This window comes from Crocuta crocuta, unplaced genomic scaffold, assembly GCF_008692635.1.
Source record: "Crocuta crocuta isolate KB4526 unplaced genomic scaffold, BGI_CrCroc_1.0 scaffold246, whole genome shotgun sequence".
Classification (NCBI taxonomy): Eukaryota; Metazoa; Chordata; class Mammalia; order Carnivora; family Hyaenidae; genus Crocuta; species Crocuta crocuta.
The window spans coordinates 3,260,810-3,286,387 of record NW_027531902.1 but is presented as its reverse complement, the minus strand read 5'-3'; the positions used below and the strand labels follow the sequence as shown (position 1 = coordinate 3,286,387).

General features: G+C 39.5%; 1 protein-coding gene across 1 annotated transcript in view; it reads left to right on the top strand.

Moving 5' to 3' along the window:
* The window catches only part of SLC4A1AP (solute carrier family 4 member 1 adaptor protein), a 26,126-nt gene extending 548 nt beyond the window's left edge, over window positions 1-25,578 (top strand). Inside the window, 14 exon segments of the mRNA XM_077774141.1 lie at window positions 1-358; window positions 573-765; window positions 2,581-2,703; window positions 4,616-4,676; window positions 5,008-5,147; window positions 10,336-10,496; window positions 11,529-11,598; window positions 11,976-12,162; window positions 15,477-15,588; window positions 17,833-18,067; window positions 19,980-20,066; window positions 21,159-21,226; window positions 23,072-23,141; window positions 25,240-25,578. The exon segment at window positions 1-358 is cut by the window's left edge and continues 121 nt beyond it. Of these exon segments, the coding sequence (XP_077630267.1) occupies window positions 1-358; window positions 573-765; window positions 2,581-2,703; window positions 4,616-4,676; window positions 5,008-5,147; window positions 10,336-10,496; window positions 11,529-11,598; window positions 11,976-12,162; window positions 15,477-15,588; window positions 17,833-18,067; window positions 19,980-20,066; window positions 21,159-21,226; window positions 23,072-23,141; window positions 25,240-25,289 (1,915 nt within the window). The 3' untranslated portion in view covers window positions 25,290-25,578.

Genomic DNA, 25,578 nt, shown 5'->3' with positions numbered 1-25,578 from the left:
GCCCCCGGGGGGCGGCCCCGCCACGGCCCCCTACAGCCTAGAGACACTAAAGGGCGGCACCATCCTTGGCACCCGGAGCTTGAAAGGGACGAGCTGCTGCCTTTTCGGGAGGCTGTCTAGCTGCGACGTGTGCCTGGAGCATCCTTCGGTGTCTCGGTTCCACGCCGTGCTGCAGCACAGGGTGTCCGGCCTCGAAGGAGAATGCGACGGCCACGGGCCCGGCTTCTACCTTTACGATCTGGGAAGCACCCACGGCACTTTTCTTAACAAAACCCGCATCCCACCCCGCACCTATTGTCGCGTCCACGTCGGGCATGTCCTTCGCTTCGGAGGCAGCACCCGGCTCTTTCTTCTTCAGGTAAGTGGAAAAACGAAGGATCGAAATCTCGGGAGCGCCCCGGCCTGGCTCCTTAAGCTTTCGCGGAGGAAGGAGGTTCTCCCAGGAAGCGTTTACAAAAGCGGGAGACTCTGGCCACTCTGCAGACCTCTGTACACATTGCCATCTTTCTGAAAATGAAGTATGAATGCAACAATCCTGAACTCTGAAAGAATTCTTTCTCTTGGTTCATCAGGGACCAGAGGAGGACCGAGAGGCAGAATCTGAGTTGACAGTAACTCAATTGAAGGAATTGCGCAAGCAGCAACAAATGATGTTGGAGAAGAAGATGCTGGGAGAAGACTCGGATGAGGAAGAAGTGGATTCCACTGAAAGGAAGGCAAATACTAGTAGTCAAGATGATGAAATGGGCTGCACCTGGGGGATGGGTAAGAAATTAAAATGCTGCCAGAGGTTCATATTTTAAATTCGTTGCTAGTGGTATCCTTAATTGTTTTCTCTCATACTTTTCATGACTTTTTGAGATATGTGGGACAAATACAATTTGCACACGAGATTATCAAACCCACAGAGATTCATTCATGTTTCTAATGTCAAAAAATTGAATTATAGGCTCTGTGGATTTCTTTCCTTTTTTTTTTTTTTTTAAGATTTTACTTTTAAGTAATCTCTACACCCAGAGTGGGGCTCAAACTTAAAACCCAGAGATCAAGAGTTGCCTGCTCTGCGGACTGAGCTAGCCAGGCGGCCAGTCTTTTAATGCGTTTTACAGTGCGCTCCCTTGTTCTAAACTCTTCTTCAGCATACAGCTAATTTATTATTTTTACCATTTAAATGGTACTGGCCTTGATTATTATCATTGGAGGGGCCAGAACTGTATTCAGTCCAATAACATGGAATGCTCAGTATAGGATAGTCTGTCGAAGTTTTTGTACTTTGTGTAAATTCCCTGAAATGTGAAATAGCTAATCAGAGAAAGCTCATCCTTTAGCCAGAGGAATAAATTGAATTTTCCATAATACCAGACATTTTGGAGGATGGGTATTCAGGAGCTGGGAATATAAAAAGAGGAATGCCTTAATATGTTGTTGGGAAGACCGGATAAATATTATGGAATTACTTTTGTAAGTGCCAAACACTTACTAGAAACCATAAGTAATGCTAGAGTAAGGGCTCAGAGAAGGGAGTGATCACTGAGGACTTAGACCTGCACTGTCCAGTATTGTAGCCACTACCCACATGTGGTTATTGAACACTGACTGTATGGCTAGTCCAAACTGACTTGTGCTATAAATGTGAAATACTGGATTTCAAACACTTAGTGTGAAAAAAGAATATAAAATATCTTATTCATAGTATTTTTATATTGATTACATGATCATTGTACCTGTTGCTCCTTTTTGATGTGGCTACTAGAAAATGAAAAATTTCATGTATGGCTTTCATTATATTTCTTTTGGGCAACACTGACTTAAAATTTGGGAGAGTTTTTAAGTTTACAAACAGACAGGTCTTGAGTTGGAGCTTGAAGGAAATTAAAATTAGCCCTTAGGAAGTTGAATATTGAGTATTCAGGGCAGGGATTGAAGATTTTTAAAATTTATTTATTATTTTTAAATGTTTATTTATATTTGAGAGGGAGAGAGAGCGAGAGCGAGAGCGTACCAGCAGGGGAGGGGCAGAGAGAGATGAACACAGAATCTGAAGCAGGCTCCAGGCTCTGACCTGTCATCAAAGAGCCTGACGTGGGACTCAAACTCAAACTCAGATCCTGACCTGAGCCAAAGTTGGATGCTTAACTGACTGAGCCACCCAGGCACCCCTAGGGATTGATGATTTTAAAGGAGTAATGAGTAAACCAGTCCATCTGGCAGATATGGTAAATATTAAGAAATTATATTGGAGACAGAGTATTAGACCCAGGTGATAGAGAATGGGAATGCCAGGCCAAGAAGCTTAGATTTTTTTTTCCATGGGCAATGTGGTAGGTAATTTTGCTTTTAAAATATAGTGATGGAGGGGGGGAAAAGGTGCCATGAAAACAAGTTTTAATTTGTCACACAATTTAGAAAACCTAAAGATATTTATACTTTATAAAGTGGTTTTGTGTGCCCGTTTCTCCCCCACCCCACACCTTTCTTTTAATTAATAACTGTACCTTTATGCAGGTGAAATGGAAAGTGGATGTCATTCAGAGAGTCTCTCCTTATGTCTGTCTGTTCTTTCCTTCCCATATCCTGTAGGAGAAGATGCTGTAGAGGATGAGGCTGAAGAGAACCCCATTGTCTTAGAGTTTCAGCAGGAGAGGGAGGCCTTCTATATAAAGGACCCAAAAAAGGCTCTCCAAGGTTTTTTTGACCGAGAAGGTATGTAAACAGATTCTGACCCTGCCAGTAGAAAGTTTCCACAGCAGTGTTGTCTTGTAGAGCTTCAAGGTACTTAGAAATGCATGTTTTATCTGCTGCTCTCCTTGCTTAGTTCTTGCCCTTGCAGTTAGTTGCTTCAGGTTTATTTTGAAAATAGTAAAAATCTTATTAGTCTTCTTCCCATCTTGGAAAAAAGGCACTACTTTTTTCTGACTTGTTGGGTCTCATTCTTCTCAGAAGATCCTAGACTTGGGTGGTGGGGAGATTGACCTAACTTCTTAAAATTTTTTGTTTCTAATTCATCTGATCTTTTGTAATTCTTTTTTTAAAAAAATATTTATTTATTTATCTTGAGAGAGAAATAACGCGTGCATAGGCAGGTGAGGGGCAGAGAGAAGGAAACACAGAATCCCAAGCTGGCTCTGTACCATCAGCGCAGAGACCAATGGGGGACTTGAACTCATAAATCACAAGATCATGACCTGAGCCAAGATCAAGAGACGGACGCTTAGCAAATTGAGCCACCCATGCGCCCCTGATCTTCTGTAATTCTTAACATGGATGTTCACCTTATATGATTTAAAGAATGTTTCCACAGAGGACTATTTCAGTAGAAATGCTTTGGTAGAACATCTGTGAGTGTGTGCATGTGTGTACATATGAACTGGTTGCATTCTGCACTTAATATTTGTGCTTCTAAAATTTTTTTCTTTTTTTTTTTTTTTAATGTTTTATTTATTTCTAGGAGAGAGAGAGAGAGACAGCGTGAGCAGGGGAGGGTCAGAGAGAGAGGGAGTCACAGAATCTGAAGCAGGCTCCAGGCTCTGAGCTGGCAGTCAGCACAGAGCCCGATGCGGAGCTCGAACCCACGAACCGCGAGATCATGACCTAAGCGAAAGTCGGACGCTTAACCGACTAAGCCACCCAGGCGCCCCTCTAAAATTTTTTTCTAATGTTTATTCATTTTTTGAGAGACAGAGACAGAACACGAGCAGGGGAGGGGCAGAGAAAGAGGGAGACACAGAATCTGAAGCAGGCTCCAGGCTCTGAGCTATCAGCACAGAGCCTGGTGTGGCACTCGAACACATGAACTATGAGATCATGATCTGAGCCTAAGTCAGATGCTTAACTGACTGAGCTACCCAGGCGCCCCAGTATTTGTGCTTCTAAAAACCAAGTAACAACTTACATCTACAACTTATAATAAGTGTGAAAGCTGCTATGTAGTGGACAGAGCTATTTATGGCAAGCTGATTGTTTTGATCTAAGTTTGCTTTTCTTTGCCTCAGGCTCACCCTTCGTTTATTATCAGAAAATAATTCCTGGGAATAAGAAGTGAATTAGCAGCACCTGGATGACTCAGTCGGTTGAGCATCCAACTTCAGCTCAGGGCATGATCTCACGGTTTGTGGGTTCAAGCCCGGCATTAGGCTCTGTGCTAAACACTTGCTCAGAGCCTGGAGCCTGCTTCAGATTCTGTGTCTCCTTCTCTTCCTGCCCCTCACCTGCTCATGCTCTGTCTCACTCTGTCTCTTAGAAATAAATAAATGAAAAAAAATTAAAAAAAAAAAGAAGTGAAATGTTTTGAAATTTAGTGTTCAATGAGGTTTGGAAAGTTGATGTTCTTTTTTTTGTAATGTTTATTTATTTTGAGAGAGAGTGAGTGGCAGAGAGAAAAGGAGAGAGAGGATCCCAAGCAGGGACAGCTCAAAGCCTAATGTGGGGCTGGATCTCACGAATCACAAGATCATGACCTGAACTGACATCAAGAATCAGACGCTTAAACTGACTGAGCCATCCATGCGCCCCAGAACTTAATATTCTTCTATCATTCTTCCCTCTCTTTTCCCTTTGTCTCAACTAGTAATTTTCAGATACTGTTAAAATTGTTTTGTCTTTCTTCCTTCCACAGGAGAAGAATTGGAATATGAATTTGATGAACAGGGACATAGCACTTGGCTCTGTAGGGTGAGGTATGTTCTGTTCTCATTAATGTCCATTTGTGAAAAGTGGCCAATTTCAGGTTAAAAACAATAGACCCAAAAGATACCTTTAGTCTTATTTTAGGCTATTCCTGAATTTGGACCTTGATAGTTTAGTAACATGTATCATTGGCAGGTGGAGTGGGATGGGTCAGAGGCATAAGGAATTGATTTAAAGTCCAACCTTGGCAACATATAACAAAATGAATGGAGAGATTAAAAAGCCACGTCAAAGAAATGACTATTTTCACAGCATATTATTTTTTTCTTCATGAGAATTGGAGCTTAGTACTATGCTATGATTCACTCCAAACCAATACAGATTACCTGTGGATGATTCAACTGGAAAACAACTGGTAGCTGAGGCCATTCATTCGGGAAAGAAAAAAGAAGCAATGATCCAGTGTTCACTGGAAGCTTGTCGAATCCTTGATACTTTGGGATTGCTGCGGCAGGAGGCAGGTGAGTATGTGGGAACAGTTTTTGGTTTTGGAAGGAAGGGAAAGACAGAGAGAAAGAAGGGGAGAAAGAGAAAGGAAGGAGGAAAGTAAGTAACACAGAAAGCAATAAAACCTCTTTATAGGGAGATAGTGTAAATTGTATAAAATTCTGTGAAATGAAAATATTCCATATCTCAATACCCAAATGAAGCCATATTCTCTTAGAAATTTTTTATGAGTATAGGTACATGTTCAGAACTAGATCCTTTAATAAAAAGCAAACCTCATACACAAATGCATTTATATTACTTATAGTCTTTCATGACTTATAATTTTAATGTAAGAATGTATTATGGATATTGTCTATATAATTGCATTAAATTTATCTCATTTTTAAAAACCTGTTAGGGGCACCTGGGTGACTTAGTTAAGCATCTGACTCTTGATTTCGGCTCAGGTCATGATCTCATGGTTCTTTGTGGGATCAAGCCCAAGCTCTGTACTGACCGTGTAGAGCCTGCTTGGGATTCTATCTTCTCTCTCTCTTTCTCTCTCCATCTCTCTCTACCCCTCTCTCTTGTAGTTATTCTTTCTCTCTCTCTCAAAAATACATAAATAAACTTCAAAAATAAATAAAAATAAAAAGCTTTTCTGGCTATATCATCATTTATTAATAAAGGCTTTTGTTATATTTTTGTTTATTCTAAAAGTAGTTTTTATTATTCCAAAGTAACTTACAGATAGTTTAAGATAACCAAGGGCTTGGGTGCCTATGTGGTTTAATCAGTTGATCATCTGACTCTTGATTTCAGCTCAGGTCATGATCCCAGGGTCATGGGATCAAGCCCTATATTAAGCTGGGCACTGATAGCATGGAGCCTGCTTGGGATTCTCTCTCTTCTCTCTGTTCCTCCCCCACTCACACTCTTTCTCCCTCTCTCTGTCAAAATAAATAAAAATTAAAAAAAAACATACTATCAAAGTTGTATACAAAATATACCTGTTCCTTACCCTGCCCCTCCCCAGTCCTCAATCTTAGAAGGCTTTTAACTCTTTTAGTTATTTCTTCTATTCTTCTATTTTTACATTTGGGAAATCTAAAAATATTTACATTTCCCAAAAGGAAGAGTATGCTGTTTTACTTTGACTTTTCTTTTATTATTGTAAATTTTTTAAGTTTATTTATTTTGAGAGAGAGTGCATGCAAGCAGAGGAGGGGCAGAGAGAGAGGGAATCCCAAGCAGGCTTCTCGCTGTCAGCATGGAGCTGTATGTGGGACTTATACCCACTAACTGTGAGATCATGACCTGAGCCCAAATCAAGATTTGGATACTTAACCAGTTGAGCTACCCAGGTGGAGCTGAATCATTTATTTTAAACATTACGTATTGACTCTGTTAAATTAGTATTTAATATTTACACAATTATGTTTATGCAAATGTTAGTTACAACTGAGCAGTTTCTTTTTTTTCCTAAAGTTATTAATTGTTTGTTTTACATGTGTTTGGTTTTTTTGTAGTTCTGTTCATTCTTCCCACATCTTTCAGTAGCTTTCAGTTAGAGAGAGAGAGAGAGCGCGAGAGCGAGAGCACGCGCATGAGCGCAGGGAAGGGGCCGAGAGAAGGAGACACGGAATGTAAAGCAGGCTCCAGGCTCTGAGCTATTAGCATGATCCTGATGCAGGGCTTAAGCTCATGAACCATGAGATCATGACCTGAGCTGAAGTTGGACACTTAACTGACTGAGCCACCCAGGTGCCCCTGAAGAGCACTATTCTTTGAGGGCTCACTACTCTCTGAACCTGCTGGAGCACTGTCATCTGGGACCTCACTTTGCTGTCATCCTTGACATTTCCATTGTCTTTTTCCAAGGTTGGATTTTCTGTTTCTCGATTCCCAGATTCTCATGTTTCTTGGTTTATTCCCTTGTTTTAGTGAAGCACATCTTTCTGCAGTTTTGCAGATTAAAAAGCTGGTACAATAGGAGGGCATGGATGAAGATAGTCTCCAGTGGATTTTACTTCTTTCATTGTTCTTGGTCTACTTTCTCATTTTGGTGGATATCTAGTGAATTCTTAAGAAAGGATATATAGCAAGTAAACTTTATTACATTCCCCACTCTGAAAAATGCAATTATTCTAGCTTTACTCTTGGTTAATAGTTTGGCTGGGAATAGAATTCTAAATGGGAAATAATTTTCCTTTACAACTTTGAAGGTATTACTGTTACCACCATATATCTAGTGTTGCTCTTGCAGTCCTAACCTGTTCAGAATCCTGATCTAGTATGTGTCATTTCCCCCACCACCCACTAGGAGTTTGTAAGAGCTTCCATTTGTTCGCAAGCTTCTGAAACTTAACTATGATGTACCTTTCTGTGGGTCTATTTTCATTCATTTTTCTAGGTACTTATTGGTTTCTTTTGATCTGAAAATCTTTGATAGTTCAGAAATATTTCTGGAATTATGCCGTTAATCGTTTCATCCTTCTGTTTTCTATTTCTCTCTGGTATTTTTTAATTTAGATATTGAACATCTTAGACTGACCATCTAAGTTTTTTTTTCTTTTTTCTTTTCTTTTTTATCCCTATGTCTTTTTATTCTTTCTGGGAGATTTCTGCAGCTTTATCTTTAAATCTTGCAATCAAGATTTTAGTTTCTAATTTTTGTCCTTTGGTATTCATTTTTAAAATATAATATGCTATCGTTGTTTCCTCGATTTTAAGTGTCTCATCTCGCTGCTAATCTCTGCCTTTACTTTTTTGTGTAGTCCTGCATGTTAGAGGTATATCCCAGTTTTTATGTAGTCCTTGGCTGTAAATTCTTATCTGGGGACAGAAAAAGGTGATTGACAGCTTGGAATATGTAGGTGGGGCTTATTAACATTGAGCAATACTATAGAATAACGTGGGTGGGCCTTTTGTCGGGGAACTCCTTACGTGAGTATCCTTAGTTTTTTTCCTTTTCTGCTGGCAGGATTCCTCAGAAAGTACTCTTCTGATTTCCTGCATTAAATCCCTAGAGCTAAGTGCTGGAAGAGGGCTGAGCAGATTCTCAAAATTCAGCTATTTTCAGGACAACACTATTTTTAGAATTAATAAATACCTATTCTATATGTAATATAGAATATAAACTGGTTAGTCCATAATGCAGAGACTTTTTATCTTACCCTTCTAGGGCTTTTTTTCTGGGGATGAGGAAGTAAGTACTCAGGGAGGTGGATCTTTTTCTCAATAACTTTTACTCATTTCTGCTTATTTTAGCACTACCATCTATCTCCAGTTCCAGATCCTTTTGAGGATTCTGCAGTATCATCAGATTGGTTCTCAGCTTTCCCCACTGTTGGTTTAGGAGTCATCTTTTTTAGTTCTACTAAGTCAAATTTTCTACTTGTCTGTCTGCTTTCTCATTTCCAAAAATTAGATGTTGGTATTCCTTCTCCCATTCACTCTGTCTTTGTAGATTAATGTTTACTTATTTATTTGTTTGTTTATTTACTTATTTTTAAGTTAGCTCTATACCCAACATGGGACTCAAACTCACAACCCCAAGATCAAGAGTCCCATGCTATACCAACTAAGCCAGCCAGATGCCCCAGTAGATTAGTCTTTTTAAAATAGATCTTTTTGCCTACAGCTTTAGTGGGATATGGGGAGAGAATGAAATTAGATACGTATATTCAATGTACCATCTTAACCTGGAAATTATGAAGTTTTTTTAATAAGAACTGTTTTGGTTGTAAATAATACAATCCCAATTCAGACTAGCTTAGGGAGAACAGTTACTGGCTCCACAAGTTGAGAAGAATTGCTTACAGGATTGAAGGAGGAAGTACATGAACTAGGACCTTAAGTTCTGGTCCTATCAAACCAGAAGTCTCAGTATTACCAGGACACCATAAAAGCTGTGTGTGTGTGAGTCTGTTGCATGAGTGTATGGTTTTATTTTGTAGACAGATTCTTCCCCCATACAAAAGAGCTGGCTGCTCACAGTGTAGATTTGTATCTTCCCTCTTTCATAATCTGGTTGGAAAGAAAGCCTTTTCTTCCCGTATATCTAAATAAAAATATGAGGGAAGGATTCTTACTGATTTCACTTTGGTCACATGATGAACCCTAATCCATATGGAATGTAGGAGGAGTATTCTAGAAGAAAAGGGGTACTTTTTACCAGAATAAGGGGACTAAGATGGCATAGGGTGGACAAAAAAGTAATAGCTAACATGGTTCCGTATTGATGGGCTTTCCATATTTTCATGTTACAAATAATGTTGAATTGATACCCATAGGATAAATTCCTATAAGTGGAATTGCTAGATCAGTTGCATTTGACAGATACTCTGAGATTGACCATCAAAAAGACTGTTTATCAACGTATATTCCCATCAACTGTTTGAGAGTCCATTTCCCCATACCCTTGCCAAATTGGGCATTATTAACATCTTTTAAAATGTTCTTGGCCATTATATTTCTGTGAACTGCTTTCATTGTTCTTTCCAAAATTTTCTTTTGGATTATTGGTCTTTTCCTCATTTATCTTTTTCCTTTTTTACTCATTGATTTTTGAGAGCTTTTTGTTCTTTAAATTAGCTCTTTGTTTTAATTTTTTTAATGTGGTAAAACATACATTTCATAAAATTCACCATTGTAAGCATTAAGTGTATTAAATGCATTCACATTGTTGTGCAGCCATCACTACTGTCAATCTCATTACTTTCGCATCTTCTCATATTGAAACTTTGTACCCATTAAATGATAACTTCTCATTCTTCCTTCCACTGGTCCCTGATGATGACTGTACTACCTTCTGTCTCTCTGAATTTGGCCACTCTAGTTAACTCTTGTAAGTGGAATCATGTGTGTCTGGCTTAGTTCACATAGCAAAATGTCTTCCAGGTTTAACCCTTTGTTGTTATTGTTGTTTTTAAGTTTATTTATTTATTTTTATTTTGAGAGAGAGAACAAGGGCACAAGCAGGGGAGGGGCAGAGAGAGAGGGAGAGAGAAAGAATGGCAAGCAGGCTCTGTACTGTGAGCTTGGGAGATCATGACTTGAGCTGAAATCAGGAGGTGGATGCTTAACCAACTGAGCCACACAGGCACCCGAACCCTTTGTTTTTATATGTAGTTGGACAGCTTGTTGAATCTTTCAATAATGGAAAGTTTTTTTTTCTTTTTAACGTATTTCATTACCACTTATTTTATCTCCTTCTAGTATCTCGGAAAAGGAAAGCCAAGAACTGGGAGGATGAAGACTTTTATGATAGTGATGATGACACATTTCTTGATCGGACTGGCCTGGTTGAAAAGAAGCGTCTGAACCGAATGAAGAAAGCCGGGAAGATTGATGAGAAGCCAGAGACCTTTGAATCATTGGCAAGTTTTATTTATAGAAGTAGCTGTGGTAGTTTAATTTTTTAATAAGATAATATATTATTTAAATTTGTTTTATAATTACAATTTTTAAAGTCGTAGTGTTGAAATCTGGTACTCAAATATAACTTTCTTGATCTGTAAATTTGATAGTAACAAACAACTAGTCTTACACAAGTCGGAGAAAAGTTTGGCTTGCTGCTAGAGACTCTATCTGCTTCTCAGTGGATATTGACCCATTCATAAGCATTCTTTGGGTATGATGTTAATCTCACAAAATGAAGGGAAAAAGTTCCAAATTTGGGCGTTCTGAGGTGAAATCAACTTTAGACTTCTGGCAGTCAAGAATTGTGAAAGGAATTTTGAGGAATGTAGTTTAGTAATAATCTTAAGCAATATACCCTTCATGAAATCATCATAAGAGAGCATGTCTTTTCACTATATTAAGTAGTATTCAGAGCTTAAAACATTACCCAACATTTGTTGTCTTTTTGTTTTGTTTTATTTATTTTTGGATTCATCAGTGAAAAATGCCTTGAGTTTTTTCTTTTGAGTAAAGTCAAGTCTCTGTTCTCTACATTCATTCTGTTCAATTCTGAGTTCAGAAATTAACTCAACTTGAATTATGCAAATGCATGAAATATGTTAACTCCATAAAGAACAGATTTAACTATACTTCTGAATGAATCCTCTTAGGGGCGCCTGGGTGGCTTAGTCGGTTAAGCGTCCAACTTTCGCTTAGGTCATGATCTCGCGGTTCGTGGGTTCGAGCCCCGCATCGGGCTCTGTGCTGACTGCCAGCTCGGAGCCTGGAGCCTGTTTCAGTCTGTGACTCCCTCTCTCTCTCTGACCCTCCCCTGCTCAGGCTGTCTCTCTCTCTCTCCTAGAAATAAATAAAACATTTAAAAAAAAAAAAAATTTATGAATGAATCCTCTTAAACTGGTAACAATAGTGAAAATAAGAGGAGAAAGGAAAGCTAATATATTTTGAAAGAAGAAAAATATTTGTTAACCCTGTTAATTTGGGCATTACAGGTTGCAAAGTTAAATGATGCTGAAAGGGAACTCTCTGAAATTTCTGAGAAACTGAAAGCATCAAGCAAAGGTAAGTTAATGACCTATGAAACAAATATGTATAGGGTACCTACCATAAGTAGTGCGCTCTGCCAGCACTGGCACTAGTTAGTAAGATATATAGAATATGGAGCCTTTCTAAGGAACAACAGAACATCCTCGAACTATAAGGAACATTATAAAAAATTATTTGGTTTAAACTTTTTATGTGATACATGAGGGGAAGGAAGTGCATTAAGGCAAAGTGATGTCCCAAAGTCTCCAAGCTACAGCCTGTTTTCTTATTCCTAATATCAGTAATATCCTCTGTCCAGCTTTATGTTAGTGACTTTTCTACAGAAACTTTGGCTCAATTTTAAAATATTTGAGGCCATTTTTCTAAACATGTATTATCTTTTTCTTGGATAGCTTTATCAGAGTCAGCATCGCAGGACTCCTTAGATGCATTCATGTCAGAAATGAAATCAGGGAGTACATTGGATGGTGTGTCCCGGAAGAAACTTCATCTGAGAACTTTTGAACTGAGAAAAGAACAACAGAGACTTAAAGGGTTGATAAAAATTGTAAAGCCAGCAGAGATTCCAGAACTAAAAAAGTAAGTCTTAGTTATATTTGAAATTTTATTTATTGAAAAAAAAATTTTTTTAAATGTTTAGTTTTGAGACAGAGAGACACAGAGCATGAGTAGGGGAGGGCCAGAGAGAGAGGGAGACACAGAATCTGAAGCAGGCTCCGGGTTTTGAGCTGTCAGCACAGAGCCCGGTGCGGGGCTCGAACCCACGAACCGTGAGATCATGCCCTGAGCCAAAGTCGGGCACTTAACCAACTGAGCCACCCCAGCGCCCCTATACTTGAAATTTTAAATAAGCATGTTTGCACAGATAACATTTTGAATTATATCTTTCTTTTTTAAAATTGTTTGTAGGTTTATTTATTTTGAGAGAGAGAGAGAGAAGATATGAGTTGGGGAGGGAGAGCAAGGAAGAGAGAATCCTAAGCAAGGTTCTGTACTATTAGCTCAGGCCTGACCCAAGGCCTGAACTGACAAACCATGAGATCATGACCTGAGTCAAAGTTGGATGCTTAACCCACTGAGCCACTCAGGAGCCCCATTATATCTTTATTTTCTTAGATAATCATTACAGAATAAAAATAGACTATAGGAAACCCTTTATAGCACAGAAGGGAGTGATTCCATAGAGTAAAAAGCCATTTCATATGTGAAATACAGACTGCTGTAGTATTTTTAGAGGAAACTATACTGATTTCTTTTTCATTGGAAGGCTCTGAATTTTTTACTTAACGTTTTAATGCAGAATAAACTTCTTTATTTTTTTATGTTTGTATTAAAAATTTTTTTTAAATGTTTATTTTTGAGAGACAGCAAGCATGAGAGGGGGAGGGGCAGAGAGAGAGAGAGAGAGGGAGACACAGAATCTGAAACAGGCTCCAGACTCTGCCCTGTCAGCATAGAGCCTGTTGCGGGGCTCGAACTCAAGAGCTCTGAGATCATGACCTGAGCTGAGGTCAGTTGCTCAGCTGACTGAGCCACCCAGGCGCCCCCAGAGTAAACTTAAGGAGCAACATGCACAAAAGGCTAATATCCCTAATATATAAAGACCTTTGAATAAGTAGACAACCATCTACCAATGAAAAAAATGGGAAAAGGATATCAACTGAAAAAGAAGTACAAATAGCTTTATAACTATATAAAATGATGCTTAATCTTGCTCGTAAGAGAAATACAAATACAACAACATAATACCATTTTTTATCTATGATTTTAAAACCACAGATGAAAAGATCTATAGGCAGATTGTCATTTTAGCATCTGATTTGTCGTTCCTAAAAACCAGTTGACAACTTTAATGTATTTAAATACTTTTAAAGTGGCATTTCTTTAAAATGGAGGAAGGCATAATTCCCTAAAGTTGATTTTGGGGAAATTATTGGAAGAAATTAACCCAAATCCATTTGCAGAAATCTAGAAGATTTTTTACTAATTTGTGAACAAAATTTTGGAAATAATTTTTTCCAGACTTGACTAGTATTCATGAGTGTGTGATTGTGTGTGTGTGTGTGAGAGAGAGAGAGAGAATAAGTTTCTTATTTTCTTTTGATCTGTGCTATGCTGTAGATCACCCAGTAATCTCGTGTGATATTAAAATTAAATGAAATTAAAAATTCAGTTCTTCAGTCAACTAGCCACATTTCAAGCTGTCAGTAGCCACATGTGGATAGTGGCTACTATATTGGACAGTGCAGATGTAGAGCGTTTCCGTAATTGCAGAAAATTCTGTTGGACAGCACTGCTTTAGATTGTCAGTAAACATTTATGCAGCACCTGATCCCTGTGTACAAAATCTGACTTGATGCTAGGGGCATTGCATAGATGAATATCTAGATACTGGGAGGCACCTTTTTAGGTAGAGATGTAAAGATAAATTTTATCTGGAGCCCTTGATTGTACAGAAAATTTATCCATAAATTACTAGCAGGTTTGTTAAAACACTTATGTGTAGTTTGGTTATTTAATACAGTGATTGATATAGGTCAGTCCACAAAGGTCTATTTGACCCCAGTGGCATTTGGTACTGAGGAAGGGGATTAGCACTCAAGTTAGACTCCCTGGCTTTCATTCTCAGCTCTATCAATTACTTTTTGGGTATTTTGAGGCAAGTTATGCAACTTCTTTGACCTTCGCTTTCCTTATCTGTCAATTAGAAGTACTAGTGATGTTGCAAAGATGACATGAATAGCACTTGACAAAGTGCTGGCTTGTCTGTATCATCACTGTAGTCATTGTCCTATTTCTGTTATACCTAGCAGTGATTTGTAACATTGTGTTTGTGGAGAAAGGGTAAAAACTCTGGAGGTATAGTTGAGGGTAAACAAATTAACAGTGAATTTTAATTCCAACTCTGAAACCCTTTCCCTTTGCTAAGTCATCCCTGTGAGAGAAGGTATGTCAGCCTCCTCCACAGCCTCCCTTCCTGCTGTCTGTGTGTCTGCTTAGTTTCTCCTCACTCTCCAACTATACGTCCTAGACTTCGGGTGTGTGTACCTTGTGCTTGCTTCGGCAGCACATATACAGTAGTCTGTGCCTTCCCCCTCCTCTTCTCACTTTGGTTGACCTTCTGACCTTTCTACCTAATACCCCTCCTGCCCCTGCCCAAGCAGCTCTCAATTGGGATCCTGTCTTCTGCCTTTTCATCTCCTTGGGGTGGCTTTGCTCTTCCTCCAGACCAGCCAAGCTATTTAACGGAGCTGAAAAATATCTGGGTTGCTCTTGCTTTTGTCTTTTATGCTAGAACTTTCCTGAGACCTGTAGGCAGGGAGTGCAAAGAATAGTATTTGACGAAGAGTCTTTAAGGCAGGATTCTTCTGGTGGCCTTAGCAAGGCAGTGGGTCTTTCTATGGTAGAGAGCAAGGTGGTGAGGCTAGGCCCAAGGGGACCGCTGAGGGGGTAAGACTTCGGTAGTGTGCGTGGTTATGGTAAGTGTGGACTCCAGGTCAGACGCCGTGAGTCCTCTTGAGAGGTTGGTGGAAAATAGGGCTTCACACCATGGATCCATCTCCTGCCACTTAGTGGAAATGGGATCTTGTGCCATTTGCCAGTGACTTTTTGTACTATCAGCATCATTTTATGAAGGTGAAGTCGTGAAGGTAGCATGTTGTGACTTACTAAAGTTCAGAACCTCATCTTGCCCTTAATAGTGCTGTGTCAGTGACAGTCGGCAGTATCATTGTCCATTCAGACTCTTGGCCTTTTCCTTTGGTATATGCTTAGATATTCGTTTTGTGGAAATTTTTGTTTTGCCAAAAGTTTCTTTGTCAGAGTCTAGGGTGTTTTTAGATAAAACTTTGGCCTCGCTGGAATAGACATGTATAATTACTCTTTCTTCTTAGGACTGAAAGTCAGACTACAAATGTGGAAAACAAAGCTAAAAAGCTTACGTTGCCTCTCTTTGGTGCCATGAAAGGAGGAAGCAAATTCAAATTAAAAACGGGAACAGTAGGGGTAAGTTGTGGGTCACGGTGTTAATCTTTTAGCTCTCGAGTCATTTTGCATATAACTGATTTGTAAATTGAATATCAGTGTATTAACTTGTGATGAACGTTGCATTTAAGAAGTGTCTCTTTTCCTGGTGAGACTCAACATTTGTTAGTTACGTAGTCTCTGCGCCCGGCCCTGCCATGTGGTGCTCCTTACTTCATTTAATCCTCAACACTTCCTGACTTGTGGGAATTATTACCTCTTGCAGGTGAGGAAACAGGGTCAGAGAGGTTAAACACGGGACACATCATCATTATTACATGACTAGACTGGCAGTCAAATCCAGGGCCTCTCTTTCTTGAGTTTCGTGATCTCTCTGTTATCCTCTGACACTTCACTGGTGAATGTTTTTGTCTTATGTACATCCCTATTTACAGATTCGGCTTTTAGAAGGTTTTCATCACCCCAGAGAGCTGAATCTTGTGTATTAGCGTGCGAGGGCTGCCCTAACCAAATAGCCAGACTGGGCAGCTTAAATGACAGAAATTTATTTTCTCCTAGTTCTAAGACCAGCAGGGTTGGTTTCCCCTGAGGCCTCTGTCCTAGGCTTGGAGATGGCTGGCCGCTTACTGCATCTTCCCATGGTCACCTGTATGTGCACTTGCACCCGTGGTGTCTCCCCTCTCCTCCTCTTACAAGAATACCAGTCATATTGGGACGCTTGGGTGGCTCAGTTGGTTTAAGCATCTGAATCTGGATTTTGGCTCAGGTCACAATCTCAAATTTCATGAGATTGAGTCCCAGGTTGGGCTTTATGCTGACCGTGCGGAGCCTGTTTGGGATTCTCTCCCTCCCTCTGCCCCTCCCCGGCTCTCTCCTTCTGTGCATGCTCGCTCGTGTGCTCTCTGTCTCTTTTTCTCTCAAAATAAATACATAAGCCTAAAGAAAAATACCAGACATATTGGATTAGACATACTGGATTAGGGCCCTACTCTAACTGCCTTGTTTTAACTTACCTTATCTCTAAATATGGTTACATCCTGAGGTACTAAGGACTGGTACTTCAATGTATGAATTTTGTTGGTACAAAATTCAACCCCAAGCACCATCAATTAGGGTAAACTGCCATCTGGGGGCAGAAACCTGAAGTCCATCCGTATGTTATGAGTGAGTGTGTGGTTGACCTGAGATGGAGGTTTTTCCGTGAAGGTGGGGGGAAGGGAGGTACTTGTGTTTTAGTCAGAGGAAAAACTACTGAAAAGGTCTCTTTAGGGGTTCTTGGATGGCGCAGTCAGTAGAGCATACAACTCTTGATCTCGGGGTCATAAGTTGAAGGCCTATGTTGGGTGTGGAGCTTACTTAAAATAAAATTTAAAAAATAAATAAAAAGCTCTCTTTAGAGGATTACTGAATTAAAAGCCTGTATTTTAAAAAAATGATATGTCAATGTATACTTTGGTAAAAAAATGATATGTCAATGTATACTTTGGTGCTTTCTCTCTATTCCTTAAGCTGCAGTCAACTTTTTTCTTTTTTTTTTTTAAGAATTCGTATCATTTTCATTTTTTTAAATATTTTTATTTATTTCTAGGAGAGAGAAAGAGACAGCATGAGCAGGGGAGGGTCAGAGAGGGAGGGAGATCCAGACTCTGAAACAGGCGCCAGGCTCTGAGCTGGCAGTCAGCACAGAGCCCGACGCGGGGCTCAAACCCACGAACCGCGAGATCATGACCTAAGCGAAAGTCGGACGCTTAACCGACTAAGCCACCCAGGCGCCCCTGCAATCAACTTTTTCTAATAATTACTTTTATTGAGAGGTCTTGATCAGAATATTTGGCTTTACTCTTCAAGAAATGTCTTTTCTTCAGGATCTGTTCTACTGATTTACATGTCTTATTTCCTTGAAATTGAGTTAACTCTAAAGTGAAAAAGCCACGCAAATAATCTGTTTCTTAGATTTTGTAATGAAGATCCTTTAACCCCATGAGTGGTAACAGGATAGAATTCCTTCTGCTGGTACTCGCCTAGAATAAATGCTTTCGTTCCCTACAAGCAGTTTCAAGTGTTTCATACTTAATATTCTTTAGACCCTAGATACTAATAAAGATACGTGTTAAGGGTCCAGATGGATAAAAGTTCATGTGCGAGCCCTCCTTCCAGCAGATTTCTGCAGGGTTCATCAACCACACTTACCTTAACCTCTTTGAAGAGCGTTGTCTCTTTATCATTATGTGGAACTCTTCATTCATGGTTTGGTTTCCTTCATAGAAGTTACCCCCCAAACGTCCAGAACTCCCTCCAGCTCTAATGAGAATGAAGGATGAGCCTGAGGTAGAAGAGGAGGAGGAAGAGGAAGAGGACGTGGAGAAGGAAAAGGAAGAGGATTTAAAGAAAATGGAGACTGGAAACAGCAGGCTACCGGCGGAGACAGAGCTAGAAGAAGCAGCGCAGGAAGCAAGGCCTCCCACTGATCTCACATGTTCTAAAGAAACAAAAAACCATGGTAAATCTTTCTTCTTCCTGTGCTGTTCAGTGGGGCATTTGCATTTATTGTGCATAGGGTTGAAAAAGCAAAGCCAGTTCTTGCTTGTGCGTTTTGACTTTGTGGCACTTAATGATCTATAACATAGCTGACTCTGTGGAAACATACTTTCTTGGCCTTTCTCTGACTGTCAGTCATTATTCTTCCTCATTGCAAAATAAGGGCAGGCATTTCCAGGCTCTTCCAGAATTGTGAAACATTGAAAACTGTGGAATCTGAAACCATAGCTGCTCTGGAATAACCCTGAGCAGCTGCCGCGTGTGATTGCAGGGCAGTAGACTGGGGTTCATGATGAGGCCTGATCAGGTGGTTTCAGGGTAAACCTCCCCTTGCTCATTTTTTTCCCTGTCCCTAAAACAGAGGCTAAGCATAATTGTACCCCCTGTGCGTACTTCTCAGGAAGCCTAATGCCTTAGTCATCTTTTTGTCCATGGTACCTAGCAGAGAACCTGGCAGACTGTATTCACCCACCTCAGCAAAGGCTTGATGAAAAAGAGGGCATTGACTGGTTTTTGAATATGTTTCCTTCTGATTGTAAGAGGAGGATATATTCATTTTAGAAACTTTGGATCATACAATAAAGTCCAAAGAAGAAAAGAGAAATCTACAATCTCACCCCTAGAGATCATTGTTGATCATTTTAGTATCTTTATATCGCTTGTCTAATGCAGGAGTTACTTTCCTGCAGGGTGGCCACACTGCTTGGCAATATTAAGACTTCACAGATAATAGACAGCTTGAGGAAAAACAAAACAAAAACTGACATTAAATATGTGTGGGAATGTGTGCACGTCTACTTCCAAAATAAACCAGGCTTATCTACATAAAACAACAGGCCTGGTATGTAGACCTTCTCTTGAATCATCCTCAGTTGTTTGAGAAAAGTTAGTGTTTTTTCATCTGTGAGAGATCTTTTGTTTTTGCATTCTCCTTTGTTTAGTTATTGGCAAAATGCTTAGCCTTTTCGAGCAAGGTTCGTACTTATACATGCTTTTTTTGAGTCTAGTCTCTGATCCATACATTGTAAGGTTGGTATAAAAACAAGTCGCAGGAAGGGAAGCAATAAGTATTATGTATTTTTTTTCTTTAAAGGACCAAAGGAAATACACGTGTGTATAAAAATAGAAGATTTTAAAATTTTGTAAAGACACATTAATTAGTAAGTCTGCAGCTGATTAGGGATTGCTCTAGACTTTTTTTTTTCTTCCCAATATTAGGATTGTATTATACATGCTATTTTATAATTTATTTTTTTTTTCTCTGTCTTAAAATATCCTTTTAAAATGTGGCTTCAATAAGGAGCCTAGTGGTCCATCACATGCATGCACCACAATTGATTTAATCAAATCCCTATTGTTAGGCCTGTACATTATTTATTAATTTTTGCTGTTATAAACATACTGTATGTAATAAATCTTGGTATTCATCTCTAATTATTTTCTTTGAATCTGTTCCTGGAAGTAGAATTTCTAGGCCAAGGAATATGTACATTTTTAAGGGTTTTGGTAAGTACAGCTGAAAAGTTTTACCTCGGAGTTGGCCAGATTTTAAAGTGGAAAATTGATTTTTCTGTTAGACATATGGAGGCACATTTTTATTTTTTTNTGAGGTCCCAACAGTTTATTTTTGCTCTTGATTCCCTTGCTTTTGGGGATGTGTCAAGTAAGAAGTTGCTGCGGTGGAGGTCAAGGAGGTTGTTTCCTGCTTTTGGAGGCACATTTTTAAAAAAAATCTAATTAAGATTATTGAAGCAAATTATAGTAAAGCTGTATGATTATGTATTTACTTAGCTTTTCTTGCTTTTGCCTTTGTTTTCTTGGTTCCCTTCTATGAATTAAATAGTAACAGTATACTCTGGTTCTGCATTTTATAGAAAACATGTCTCAACTCAGCCAAGTGGAACAGAATAAAGATTATCAAGAGATTAGTGAAACAGCTGCATCATGTGAGGAGCCCTCAGGCAAGTAGCGCAGCCGCCTCCATTGCTGCCGTGCACACAAGCAACCAGCTTGTGTCAGAGAGGAGGGGTTGGAGCTGAGCTGAAGCAGCCCAGGGAGTGGCCTTTCAGACACTGGGGGGAGACGCTGTTGCCAGGGCCCTGGACAGAACTGGAATATATGAGAGGTTATGTTTGGTGTCATCCCATTTGCCTTCTTTATTCCTTTCCTGCCTCCTGGGGTTCTGCTTCCCTGACCTGCAGAATGCTTGATGCCTTCACTCCTCCCTGGGGCCATGCATAGCCCTCCACGATTTTCCATCTCCCAGAGATGAGTCTGTGCCTATCATGGGAGTGATTCCAAAGCTATTAAAAGAAATTGGTTGAAAGGTTGACCTATTAAAAGGACTGGTTTTCTACAGCCTTTAAAAAAAAATGTTTATTTGAGAGAGAGAGAGCACAAGCAGGGGAGGGACAGAGAGAGGGAGAAGAGAGAGAATTCCAAGCAGGCTCGACACCAGCCACCAGCGCAGAGCCTGAAGTGGGGCTCGAACCCACAAACCGTGAGATCATGACCTGAGCTGAAACCAAGAGTCAGACACTTGACCAATGAGCTATCCAAGCACCTCTTTTTTCTTTTTTAAATGTCTATTTATTTTTGAGAGAGAGTAGGGGAGGGATAGAGAGAGGATTTCAGGCAGGCTGTCTGCACTGTTGGTGCAGAGCCTGATGTGGGCTCGAACCCCCAAACTGTGAGATCACACCTGAGCTGAAATCAAGAGTCAGATGCTCACTGACTGAGCCATCCAGGCGCCCCTATACTACTTTAACTGTAATGGTTGAACTCTAGAATAATAAAATCAGCCCCATTTTCCCTTCCTTTTTCAAATGGTATGATTATACTCAAGCTTATCGAACAGTGTTTGAATTTGAAAGCTAGGGTTATTAGCAGTGGGAAAACTCTCCCTTAATAGTCTTTATAGTAGTGGGAATTTTTGAGAATTTGATTGTTACATGTTTTCCTCAATTTTTATAATGTTCTGTAAGGAGGAATTTTTCTTTTCTATTTTACTTATTCTGAAATAGCTATTGCCTCTTTTCTTTTTCTCAAATTAGCATCAAAGAATGAGTCTGAGAAAAACAGAAACGAATTGAAGAAAAAGAAAGCTCCCGGTCCAGGCAAAGTAAGTACTTTAGTCACAATCTTCATGTCTCTAGGAATAAAAATGAATCCCCTTGACACAGACCACATTCAGAAGAGTGAATTTTTAGGGATTGTCTTAGCAGAGTTCCTGACTGCCTAATACCCTTTCTTCTAGAAGTCTGGGGTCTCTTATTTTTGAATTTCTGTTTTCAAAATTCTCTGTTGTCTCTATCCACACTGTTCCCTATAACTGTGCATATACTTCTTTTTTATTAATTTGTGAATCTTTGGTCATATCTTTTTATGCCAATCAAAGACATATGAATAATATACTCTTATTTGCCTGTTTTTATTACACGGAAAACGGAATGAAATGTACTGCATTCTACATTTTTTTTTTTAAATATTTTTTTTATTTATTTCTAGGAGAGAGAGAGAGAGACAGCGTGAGCAGGGAAGGGTCAGAGAGAGAGGGAGACACAGACTCTGAAATAGGCTCCAGGCTCTGAGCTGGCAGTCAGCACAGAGCCGGACGCAGGGCTCGAACCCACGAACCACAAGATCATGACCTAAGAGAAAGTCGGACGCTCAACCGACTAAGCCACCCAGGCGCCCCCATTTTTTTTTTTTAACCTATTGTGGAAATCACAATAGGAATCAGTATACTACAGGCTTCCTACTGTATAGAGGTACTATGCTTAACCAGTTCCCTATAGATTGACACTGTTTTTTTTTTAATTTTTAAAAAATGTTTTATTTATTTTTGAGAAATAGAGGGAGAGAGAGCGAGTGAGAATGGAAGGGGCAGAAAGAGAGAGAGGGAGACAGAATCCAAAGCAGGCTTCAGGCTCTCAGCTGTTAACACAGAGCCCAGTGCGGGGCTTGAACTCACAAACCCCAAGATAGTAACCTGAGCCAAAGTCGGACGCTCAACCGACTGAGCCACCCAGGTGCCCTGATGCTGGGTTGTTTCTAGTCTTTTATTATAACAGTGCTATAATGAATAATCTTGTGTAAACATAATTTGTATGGATACAGTAAGATCCCAAAAGTGGGATTGCTGGTTGTGTTAGGAGGTCCCTAAGACCACCCTCAGGCTAGATAATTCACACGAGGCCTCACAGGACTCAGCATGTGGTTGTACTCACAGCTATGATTTCCTGTAGTAAAAGGATGCCAAGCACAGTCAACAGAGGGAAAAGGCAAATGGGGCAAAGTCTGAGGAAACCAGGCATAAACTTCTAAGAGTCCTTGTTCGCTGGAGTCACACAGGATGTGCTTAAGTCCCCTAGCAATGAGTTGTGACATCTTGTAAAATGTTGCTAACCAGAGAGGCCCATTAGAGACTCAGTGCCCATTGGGGACTGATCATATAGACACCTCCTGCCTGGCATGTACTCAAATTTCATTCTCCCACAAGGAAGGTAGATGTTCGGCATGAACTATATTGTTTTTTTAGAGACAGTTTAGGCACAGTGAGCCACTCTTATCGGGGTAGTAGGAAGCCTCCTGAAACCCAAGTTCCCAGAAATTAGGCGAAGGCCAACCTTGCAAACAGTCCTTTCAAAGGATGCAGTCAGGCTTGCTGTTAACTCTTCTCCACCTAGATCAAAAGACAAATGCCAAAATCCCCTGTTTGGAGATCATACCATTAGAACTCATACCTCTGTTACTGTATCTTTTAAAAAACATTACTTCGTTCTTACTGGCTGAAAATCAGTTTGTTGAGGCTTTAGAGGAAAAAATCAAGGTTCTCCCTCCCATTTTTTGGTTACTTATGTGAAGGTAATAAGCTGTTCTCAGTTTTTGTTTGCTCACAGGCATAGGGACAATAATTCTTAGAGTTAAAATTCTTTCGAGTAAAATCACTATCTTTTCTTTGCAGCTTCCAGCAACGCTTTCCTCCAAATATCCAGAAGATGACCCAGACTACTGTGTGTGGGTCCCACCTGAAGGTAGATTGTGTTTACTCTTCTTCTCCTCTAAGACTTACTTATTTATGTTTCTGAGTAGGTGGCGTATGTTTAAGGTTCAAAATATGTTAAGTTTTTATAAGAGTATGAAGTGGGAAAGTTCTCCCTTCTAGGGGAACAGGTAGAGTAAAAGATCTAAAGAGACATATCAACCAAATATAATTTGTGGATTCTGCTTGGATCCTTATTGGCCCGAACAACTATTTTTAAAAAAATTTTTTAATGTTTATTTTTGAGAGACATAGAGCATGCGTGGGGGAGGGGCAGGGAGAGGGGGAGACACAGAATCAGAAGCAGGCTCCTGCTGAGCTGTCAGCACAGAGCCCGATGTGGGGGCTCAAACTCATGAACTGTGAAATCATGACCTGAGCCGAAGTCAGATGCTTAACTGACTGAGCCACCTAGGTGCCCCTGGTACAAACAACTATTAAAAAAATTATATACTGAAAAAAGGAAAAGAAGAAAAAGAAGAAAACAGAAAAGAAAAAGAAAAAAAGAAAAAAAATCTAAAAAAAAATCAGATAATTTTGAATACTAGCCAGATGTTTGATACTATTAGGAAATTATTAATTATTTCAAAGTGTGAATGATGTTATGTTTTTTAGAAAAAGTTCTTCGAGGGCTGTGTACAGAAGTGTTCACAGGTGTAATGATATCTGAGATTTGCCTTAAGATAACCCAGTAGTGGGTTCCTGGATGGCTCAATCAGTTAAGCATCCAACTTTGGCTCAGGGCATGATCTGGTGGTTTGTGAGTTTGAGCCCCGTGTCAGGCTCTGTGCTGACAGTTCAGACCCTAGAGCCTGCTTCCGATTCTGTGTCTCCCTGTCTTTCTGCCACTACCCCGTGCTCATTCTCTCTCTCTCAAAAATAAACATTAAAAAAAATTTAAAAAAAAGATAATCCAGTAGTAGAGAATGAGGGAGTAATAGATAAAGCAGGATTTGCCACATATTAATAATTGTTTTGATAGTTGTTTCAGCTGCATGATGAGTACATGGAGATTTTATTATATTTTTTTATATTTTTCTCTTCTGCATGTATTCTAAAATTTCTTTCAAGTTAAAAAACAACTTCTGGTTCTACCTCAGCTATTCAGTGTTTCCATTAAAGTGGACAAAATACCACTTTCTTAGGACTTTTTAAAAAATTATTTATTTGAGGGGAGGGGAGGGAGAAAGAGAATCCCAAGCAGGCTCCACACTGTCAGTACATAGCCCAACTCAGGGCTCAATGTCACCATGAAATCATGACCTGAGCCGAAATCAGGAGTCAGGTGCTTAACAGGAGGAGACACCCAGGTGCCCCTCTGACTTCTTATGTGTGGCATGTGAAATGCCTGTGTAAGCAATAAAATACATAATATTTCACTACCTTTTTTACACAAGTAGAAGCATATTCTATATCTTTCAATTTTGCACTTAACACTACATGGATATCCTTCCATAGCTATTTATAGATTTCTTTTCCTTCCTCTCTTCCTTCCTCCCTCCTCCCTCCCTCCTTCCTTCCTTTTGTAGCAGAGTTCTTTCTTATGGTATAGATATACCTTTACTTATTTAACCAGTTCCCTCAATGAATATTTGCTGTGTTTCCAGTTTTGCCATTATAAACAACTCTGCAGTAAGTAGTCTCTAATATACATAATTTTGCAAATGTAGAGGTGCATGAAAAGAATCCTAAAAGTAACATACTGTATGAGAGACTGTAAACATTTTTGAGACTACAAATTGCATTCTATAGAGAGTGTACAGCTTCTGTTCATACACATACTCTCAAGGCGGCATATGAGGCACTTGCCCCCCACATGCTTATCACAGGGGCTTTTTCTATGGATCAAGTTTCTCATTACTAGCAGTTAGTAGAAATTTTGTTACTGGAAATGGTTGCTTTTTATCAGCTGATAAATGTGAGGATAGAAACGAAAAGAGGACCGCATTTTGAAATTGTATGCAAGAAAGCAGAGTTCTGGAATAGAAGAAACCTCTTTGTTTTACTTTTTAGCCCACTAATGTCTGGGTATCTTTTCCCTCCTGACCTTGGAAAACTGAATGTATTTCTTTCTTTATACTTTGATCTAGGCCAGAGTGGAGATGGCAGGACCCATCTTAATGACAAGTATGGCTACTGACTGCTTCAGAATCCTAAAGGAAGACCTTGTGGACCATGTGACATGGAATATTTTAGGATAATATATCAAGTTGAATGTCCAGAGAAGGAGTTCAGGTGATCTTTTGTAAAATCTGGTGACTGGCCTTTTCTCCCATTCTGTGGCTTCATAAATTTATCTACTCATCTGGTTTTCTTGAATTTGGCATTTATGTTTAAAAGTGTTTGTGTATGTATGTAAAAAGAAACCATATATTTTGAGAATTGGTAAAGTGAGAGACATGACTATTAAAAGAGGTGAAGGTGTCTCA